The sequence below is a fragment of the Eupeodes corollae genome, chromosome 1 (assembly GCF_945859685.1).
Source record: "Eupeodes corollae chromosome 1, idEupCoro1.1, whole genome shotgun sequence".
In the NCBI taxonomy this organism is placed as follows: Eukaryota; Metazoa; Arthropoda; class Insecta; order Diptera; family Syrphidae; genus Eupeodes; species Eupeodes corollae.
This window is the reverse complement of record NC_079147.1, coordinates 40,025,214-40,034,643: the sequence shown is the minus strand read 5'-3', so window position 1 is coordinate 40,034,643 and position 9,430 is coordinate 40,025,214. Positions and strand designations below refer to the sequence as shown.

General features: G+C 36.9%; 1 protein-coding gene across 2 annotated transcripts; it reads left to right on the top strand.

Annotated features, from left to right (window-relative positions):
• Positions 1–401: 401 nt before the first annotated feature.
• Positions 402–1,772, top strand: LOC129938706 (phosphatidylglycerophosphatase and protein-tyrosine phosphatase 1-like). 2 transcript variants are annotated; one of them, XM_056046402.1, is made up of 4 exons: positions 402–594; positions 761–901; positions 991–1,308; positions 1,367–1,772. In XM_056046402.1, the coding sequence occupies exons 1-4, from the start codon at positions 589–591 to the stop codon at positions 1,493–1,495; spliced, it is 594 nt and encodes a 197-aa protein (XP_055902377.1). In that variant the 5' UTR covers positions 402–588; the 3' UTR covers positions 1,496–1,772. The 2 variants fall into 2 exon arrangements, with proteins under 2 accessions (XP_055902377.1, XP_055902378.1); XM_056046403.1 differs by having other exon boundaries at positions 402–671.
• Positions 1,773–9,430: the final 7,658 nt, after the last annotated feature.

Here is a 9,430-nt window from a genome sequence, read left to right as displayed (position 1 = left end):
TGGGAAGTTATAAGTGTGGATTACATCCAAGTATTTCCCCGATTTCCTTGGATTTGGGAATCATTTTCATGTTTTCGATTGACCCATCAAAAAACTTAACCTCAGAAAATGACAGTTCTTCTTGTGCTTAGAATATTAAATTAATTTGAATTCTGCAATTTTATCTTTTGGCCTCATCCTTCAAATTTTAAACCATCACAAATTAAATACAGACAGTAATGTAAGTTCAGCATAATAATATAATATTTCTATACGCATAACATCGCTGGTTCAAGTCTAACCACTACTTAAAACTTTTCTAACCTGAACGCTAAAAATGTAAATGTCAAAATTAGAACAGCTGATGCAAACGTCATAATACCCAAATTTAGCCCACCGTGCTTCAGTTTCAACAAAAATTTCACTTTGATGACTTTCGACGATTCCAGTTTGTTATGTAAATTTGTAAATAAACCAAGAGTCGATATTGTATTAGCATTCCTCTCGTAAGCAGTATCTGAATTTGAACTAAGCTCTGTGTCTGTTCTCTGAGTCACTTACCTATTTCCGAACACAAAAGAGAGACTCTAACCATAAGGTTATCCAAAAATGGCTGTGAGTCTCAATCCAATCGCTCTCGTAGAAGCACCTACTTTCAATCGACGACAACACCGCTTAACGAGGGCATTGTTGTGTGTTGATAGTTGATATAAGACAAAAAGAAAAGTGAAAGTCGTTACTAATTCAAAGTTGGGTTTTCTTCTTCTTTCAAAAATCTCAGGGAATGTTGGCACGTATATCATTTTATCCGACCCTTCTGTACAATGTTGTCATGGAAAAGGCCACCACAAGGAATTGGTTCGACCGAATCGATGACAATGTTATCTTGGGAGCTCTTCCTTTCCGTTCGATGACTAACGATGTAGGTGGTTTTTCTGTTTGTGTTTTTATTCAAAGTAGAAGACTCACTTCTTATCTGGTGGTCGTTTCTTGAAATTCTTTTGTTTTCAGTTGGTTAAGAACGAAAACATGAAAGCGGTTGTGTCGATGAACGAAGACTATGAGCTAACAGCCTTTTCAAACACTGCCGACAAGTGGAAATTCCTGGGGATTGACTTCCTTCAACTGGCGACAACTGACATCTTTGAATCACCCTGCCAGGATAAACTATTCCAAGGTGTGGAATTCATAAATAAATACCTGCCTCCCAAGGAAAGAATACCAAGTCTTAAAACAAGTTCATTGCCAGAGAATACTGGTACAGTGTATGTGCACTGTAAAGCCGGACGCACACGTAGTGCTACCCTCGTTGGATGTTATCTAATGATGGTAATTAGAATGCGTGCTTTAAATTCTTGATCAAATAATTGTTTGTTTTTCTTTATAGAGAAATCATTGGACACCAGATCAAGCTGTACAACATATGCGTAAATGTAGACCTCATATTCTATTGCACACAAAACAATGGCACGCCTTGAGACTATTTCATAAAAATAATATAGAACAACAGTCTTGACATAAATAGCCTGATGCTAATTTGGAACTATTATGGTCTTTATTTGAGATGTCTTTATTTTTATATTTATCTATGTTAATCGGTCTGGGGAGTATGAATGGCGAGTTTGGGTCAGCGAGGGGTCGTTCTTTGGACAATGGAATTTAACACACAAGCTCTCATACCTTCCCGATAATGAATAGAAGAGAATTTTCCAAAGACCTAATTTGAATAAGCTTAAGAAAGTTAAAAATATATTCTTTTACATTAAAAACAACAATGGTTTTCAAAAATTATATATCTGATCATTTCATTTTTAGAATTCGTTTAGTTTAGGAGCATAAACAACAATAGTCATCGTCTCAAGCTTTTTTGAGTTGGCTAGTGGACAATACACTTTGGAATGCTTTCGTGATTAGTCCAGTAAAGGTTTTCACCTAAAAAAAAAGTCCAACAATTTTGAAACTTGGCACACTTACTAAGGGATGTCTGGTGATGACCCAAAAAAAGGAATCCGACGTGAGCTCTAGCGGCAGTTAAGAGAAACATGGAGTTTGTTTCACTTTTTTACGTTTATCTTGAATATTATTTGTCGTATCAAAAAAAATCTTCTACAAAATTAAAGCTTATTCAATTTCCGAAGGAAAAAAAAGAGTTTTCAGGATTAACACGATAAACCGAAAAAACCGTATGTTTCTCTTATAAACTATAGGTAAGAGATACGAAAATATACATCCAAGCTTTTGTTTATAAAATTTAATGAGCTTTAATTTTGTGCAATAATATTTTTTGATACGACAAATATTTTTCAAGATAATAGTAAAAACTGAAACAAACTCCATTCTTGGGGACTTTTTTTTGGGTCATCACCAGACATCCCTTAGTAAGTGTGCCAAGTTTCAAAACTGTTGATTTTTTTAGGTGAAGGCAATTATTTTCGTTCATTGACTGGACTAGATAGTCGGAGTACGGTGGGTGCGATAATATTTCCCAATCAATTGCTTTTTTTACATATTGTCCCTCACCAGTTTAGCCTATCAGACGGAGCGTTATCATGTTGCAAGAAACCTTTACCATGTCTTCGGGCCCTTTCCAGTCGTTTTTCGATCAACGCATGATTCAAATTGGTAATTTGTTGTCGTTAGGGACCCGTATCTACTTTTTCACCCAAAGTGATTGGCTTTGCAATCAGTGGACCGGCTTCATTTCGAACCGTTGAACCAACATTTTACAAACGAGTTTTTAATTTTGCATACTCCTGGATCTTTGGATCATAACTTTTAAGCTTTATGAAATTGCTTTCCGAGTCACATTCAGTGTTTGTGACATTTTTTTCTTGTGATAGGGTTGGGTCATTATCCAATAGCGCCTACAAATCAAAATCTCCACTATTAAATTGACGATACCACGTTCCACACGTTCTTATCACTGGAACATATTCACCATAACTTTCTACCAGCAACCGATGAGCTTCAGCTGCTTTTTTTTTGATGAAATACGAAAAACAACAAATACCGCAAATGCAATTTACTTGAAATATTCAATGAGGTAAGCAAAACATCTATTATGCTTTTATCTTGTTTATTTTTGAAGGTAAAAGTTTAAGAATCATTCATATTTTCAAAAACACAAAAAAAGCTTGAGCGGGAGCCACACTGATAACCCATCCCATCCCGTCAGTCGATTTGTCTAAAAGTTTAACAAAATATTAATTACAACCTTTTGTGTGGGATTTTTTGAGAATTTGTTTAAAAGTCCTTTCTACACTTTCGAAGTTATTATCTGTAAAACAAAATTAATGTGAAGTCGATTTCTTTACTGATTGAATGGTATCCGGAACTTATGTATGTTAGCTAACTTCAGGACGTTTTCTAAATTTATAATCCCATTCTTCAATGTTTAGTTGAAATATTTGTAGTATTTTTTAAAATCTTCATTGAATGAATGTTTCTCAAATTAATCTTTCGTGCTAAAACGATTTCAACAGAAAAAAGGAAAACACATTAAAAGTCATTGTTGTTTTTGCAACGAATCCATCGTCTAAACAATTCTATTATATCAAGTTTCTAAATTGTGTCAACAAATATAAAAGTAATGTTGTAAACCAATATTTGTTTTAAATCAGCACTAAAATTAAAGTCGAAAATGTATTTTTTAAAACTATGAAAGTATTGAATTAAAGGTTTGTTCAAAACTTCATAAAGAGTTCAATAAATACTCCTGATGGAAATTGCCAAAAACTAGGCGAGATACAAAAATACTTACTTTCGTACTTAAGGTGGTGCTACAGTCCGGGGTGGACCTGGGCCTCAACGAACATGCGTCTCCACCCAGCTCGGTCCCTTGCTAGCTATCTCCAGTTTCACACGCCAAGTTGGTTGAAGTCTTCACCCACCTGAGTGCGCCACCTGTGTCGCGGTCTTCCACTACTGTGCTGTACCTCGGGATTGGATTCGAAGACCTCCCGGGCTGGAGCATTGAGTCCATTCGCTCTACATGACCCAACCATCTAAACCGTTGGGCTTTAATTCTGCGAACTAGGTTAGTGTCGCTGTACAGAACGTACAGTTCGTCGTTATATCTTGGTAAGGGACCAAAAATCACCCGAAGAATTTTTCTCTCGAAGCATTCTAAGACGCTCTCATCTTTCTTTGCAGGGTCCAGGCCTCAGCGCCATAAATGAGAACCGGGATGATGAGTGTCTTATAGATGGTGATTTTACATGCTCGAGAGAGGACTTTACTTCTCAATTGCCTTCTAAGTCCAAAGAAGCAGGGATTTCCAAGTGTTATTCTTCGTTTGATTTCAGCGCTGGTGTCGTTGGCTGTGTTAATAGCGGTGCCTAGGTAGACAGAGTCCTTAACTACCTCGAAGTTATAGCTGTCGTTTTGTACGTTTTGTCCAAGACGTCGTTTTGTTCAGTGTCCTTTTTTGATGACAGCATCATGACAGCATAGTCGCCCTCATTGACCACAAAACCCATCTTCTTCGCTTCCGTCGCAATGCTTAAAAACGCTCCACTGACATCACGCTTTGATCTTCCAATTATGTAAATATCATCTGCGTATCCGAGTAATTGGATGAACCTTTGGAAGAGTGTGCCGCTAGTGTTGACGGCTGAGTTTTGCACAATTCTTTCCAGAACGATATTGAAGAAGTTGCATGACGGTGCATTGCCTTGTCTAAAACCTTTTTTGACATCAAATGCATCGGTGAGATCTTTTCCGACCTTGATAGAGCAGCGTGAATTATCCATCGTCATTCTGCACAAATGGATAAGTTTGACAGGGATGTCAAAACTAAACATTTCTCTGTAGAGTTCTTCCCTATGCATGCTGTCATACGCGGCTTTATAAATCGATAAGGAGATGGTGGGTATCGATTTGAAGTTCCTGGGATTTTTCCAAGATCTGCCGTAGTGTGAATATTTGGTCGATAGTTGACTTTCCTGGTCTGAAAACACACTGATAAGGACCTACCAGGTTGTTGACGAACGGCTTCAGACGTTCAAATATTACGGCAGAAAGGATCTTATATGCAATGTTAAGGAGAATAATGTCTTTGTAGTTGGCGCAATTTAGAGGGTCTCCTTTCTTATGTATTGGGCAAATTGTTCTGAGATTCCACTCATCGGGCACACTTTCTTCTGACCATATTTTGTAGATGAGTTGGTGCATGGTCCCTACCAAGTCATCGCCTGCTGCTTTAAATAGCTCGGCAGCTATGCCGTCAGCTTCAGCAGCTTTGTTTGACTTCAGTTTATATATAGCTATCTTCACTTCGTCAAGGTCGGGTAGGCGGAATTGTTGATCTGCGTCGCCTTGGTTGAATGGTTCTATCTCCCTTAAGCCTAGTACATACTTGTGAACCATCTCGTGAACCCATACAAATTTCAGTTTTTGGTTCACCCGTGAACTTGCTCGTGAAGCTGAGTGGAGAACAAGGTGGAGAGTTTTCGTTCACGGGCTATTCACGTGCAAAATGTACGGGAACTGTTGGTGAAGCTTTGACATTTGGTTTGTTCATGTTCACAACGTGTACTCACAAGTGTGTACCAGTGAGCAATGTCAAAAGTTCACTTTCTCCACTGGCGAACGTTCACTTCACGAGGAAGTATGTACTAGGCTTTACAGCGGAATTCGGTTCGTCATCGCCTTTATATAATTTGGAGAAGTGGTGTTTCCATATTCTCAACATCGACTGCGGTTGTACTACGATGTTCCCTTGATCGTCTTTACAGGCTTCGGTTCGTGGTCGGTACCCTTGGGAGGTGTTTTTTACCTTTTGGTAAAATTTACGAACCTCATTCCTGTTGTGACGTCCCTCTATATCCTCGATAACGCGCTTCTGATGCCAGGGGTTTTGCTGTGGTGGCCGTGTGAAACCTAGCACTTCAGAGGCGGCATCTCTTATGGCTGCAAGGCAATCTTGCCACTGGTTTTCAATGCATAATGCAGGAAGCATAGGACTCCTTAAGAGGTTATTAGGGACTCGATCGGAAAAGGACATGACAGTCTCTTGCGATTGTAGCCGTCTAACGTCGAATCTTCTCACAATACTTCCTTGTTTTGGCTTGGACCTTGATATCCATCAGTCGCAATGTGGTCAATCTGGTTGACGGTTGATTGATCAGGAGATTTCCATGTCCCCTTGTGGATATTGAGATGTGTGAACTGCGTACTAGCTAACAGAACGTCTCGCAGCGAAATCGATCAGCCTAAATCCGTTTTCGGAGGTGGAGGTGTTTGCCCGGTCCATCTGAGGTTAGAACCCAATCTCCAGTTGAGGTACTAGGCACCCGATGTTCACCGAGGGTAGGTGAGAGTAGGAGTTGATAGACAGAGGTGGTTTTTGAGAAAAACCTGTGGACGCTTGTGTCCTCTTGAATGCACATGTCTATACCATATGAACATCGAGATACAAAAATGATTTAAATTATATTTAAAAGGCAAATATTTGTACTTTGCAAAACCATCATTCAATTTATTATTAAGGAATATATTGTGTTTTAAATTAAACCTTAAAACCCCGTATTTGGTTGTACATAGCATTTTTAAATGGGAATATTTGTGAGAGGGAAATTTAAAGGCAAGATCTAAATTTAGGACATCTTAATTCTTTATAAAAGTATTGTTTTGTTTCCGCAACAGAAACTAGTGCTATTTATATAACGATATATGGTCGGAATCAGTAAAAGCTATAAAAAGTTAAAATTTTAAACCGGAAATGACGAAACTCTTCAATCTATGTAACCGAAGAGAAGCTGCAAATATACTTAATATAATTATAAACAACTGTACAATTAAAGAGGAGATCCAATGCGGTTATAATGGGCAGCTTCAGACGACATAAGGGACTTGAAAGTTAGGCAAGTTTCTAGTATCTGATAGGCCAGCTGCCAAAAAATTACCTTTCAATTAATACAATTTTTATGGAAAGCTGACTGGAAAGTTAGTCAAGAAAAATCTCCCTAACTTTTAAGCCAAGTCTACTTCTTTCAAAATGACAGTTGACCATGTTTTTCATTCAATTGAAGGCTGAACTTTATTACTCTATTATTTATATATTTTCTCTACAACTAATTCATTTAATGTTGTAAATGTAAAAGGTTTCCTTGAGAATTTGGAAAAGAAATAAAAAATATTAATTTACGGTACAAAATACAAATCGAAATCGTGATGCACTTGTAGCACGCCCGACGAGTGTTGTGTAGACAATAATTTGTTTGGTACTTTTTGTACTATGAACTTAAAGTAAAGGTTTGCGAAGTAATGTTCTGAATTTGAAATTCATGACACTTGAAAAACCAACTATAGTTGCTTTAGTCAAAATGTACGTTCAAAGAATGAAGTTGACTGCAAATGAAGTCCCTTCCCTTATGTTGCCTGAACCTGCCCAATTCTATAAAAGTTTTTCTCTCATCCAACGTAACCGAATACGTTTAACTCCAATACTTTCAGTATAAAGTTATAAAGTAAAGTTTCTATTTTTTAATTTTGTTTTAAAGTCGCCTTTTAATTTCAACATTTTTATACTCGATTTTTAAATCATTGTGATATCCTTATTCTTGAAATGTTTTTATATCTTTCTATCTAAATTTAATTACATTGCTAACATTGAAATTAGGTTAATTTTCGTGGTAAACATTCGGCTATGAGGAATAGGAAGTTTTGAAATTAATAGATAGCGTGACAATTTGATATAATTGAGTATAACAACTTATTTATTAATTATTATTAATAATAACAAAAGTAAATATAAAATTAGTTTTCAATGTAACAATTTTTGTAATTAATGTACTTTTTTAATTTGCAGGTAATCGATTGCTATTTAGGTAAAATAATATAGAATGGCAGTATTTTGATTTCGACATGGCATTTATTTTTAAAATATATAAAGAAGTAAACATTTTTAGTCGGAATTTTAAACCAAAACTGGTTGCAGATATCGCATAAAATATCTAGGTACGGATGATGTGGAATGTAGTTGTAGGCTGACTATTTGGTTTTATCAACTTTGTAGCAGAAATTTAGGACGGAAAATGTCAACTAAACCATCCAAACATGTTTCGAAGACGCTCGTCGGATGTCTGATAGAATCTGTACTGTTTCTTTGCCATCAACCCCTATTTCATCAAGAAAAACAATGTCATCGGAAAAAATATGGCATGAAAATTTGAAACCTCTAAAATCAATACCCTTCTATCTCAAAAAATTATTTATATAAAAAATTAAGAGCAAAGTATTCAACACACATCCTTGTCTTACTCCCGTCTGGGTTTCAAATTCTGTCGACGTTATTTTTCCATCCCAAATATAAGACATACGTATTGTTTCAACATTGATTTCAGAAGATTCACAGCTTTACTTGATATTTCCAAACAAAATCAAAAGCATTGTCATACAGTGTGCACTGTTTGCTTTAGGCTGGACTCTGTACTTCTCCAACCATAGCATATCTATAGATTATTTTTTTTTTAAAGCGAGAGTGAACTAAAGCTTGACCTTATTTGAGCTGTCGTTTTCTAATTGAAATTAGTTTAGTAAGTCCGTACAAAATATGAACTATTACTCTGATGTGCTATCAAAGTTACATTCTTATGTACTATACCCACTCTTATAATAATGTATAGTACATAATAAACGTTGTTCCAAGGGCAGTATGATTCTCTAATGAAGGCAGGAAACAATATGACACTCCTATTTTAAGCTCAAAGATAAAGAGTATTTTCTTGTATCAAAGATTTCTGTTAATTCGACTCTTCCATTGAATTTAAATAAGATTTTGAAACGAATTTTCTTTCGCACTACATCATCGTACAGGAGTATTAAACGATCGGCTTGGCATTCACAAATCCGCTAGTTGTTCTTTCACACTGGCAAAACCATTCTTCATGCTTTACACCACAGTAGGACAGCGTTAAATTTAGATCAATTGCACTAACGTCATTCAAATCATAACTTAAAGAACGCAGGATTTCGTGGCTTCTACCTCACCCTATCACTTCGGTCCCGTTCGGACACAGCTCTACTGAACCGAAGGAGCTCTGCTCCATCTTGTGTCATGACATCCCGATTGTTCAGGAGTCGCCTATCCACGGTTCGTCGTCTGATGGGGTAGATTAGCGGAACTGCCAATCTATCCTGTATCAGACCGCATCTATCTAAAAAAAGGAATGCCTCTGGTGGAATGAAGCCGCTCAAGATTGCACTTTTAAAATACTCGTCGTTCGGATAGAACGCCCCAAAAATTAAATTGTTGTTCGAAGATATACCTCTTGCAATTTGACCTCGAACGAGTTTTATCACGAAATTGTCCATTCTTTCGATTCGAGCCCCGTTGTATAAGACCTCGTTGGAATAGTAATACACGATATAAGTCGGTATAGCGTATTTAACACTGCTGCTCGAACACCCGAAATTTCTCCATCTGGGAAGGGGCAACTTTGGACCACAC

Bases quoted from the DNA above. Each gene is read 5' to 3' on its own strand.
- LOC129938706 (XM_056046402.1), top strand. The intron at 902-990 runs GTAGGTGGTTTT...TTTTGTTTTCAG, and splicing joins TCCGTTCGATGACTAACGAT to TTGGTTAAGAACGAAAACAT. The intron at 1,309-1,366 runs GTAATTAGAATG...TTTTCTTTATAG, and splicing joins TTGGATGTTATCTAATGATG to AGAAATCATTGGACACCAGA.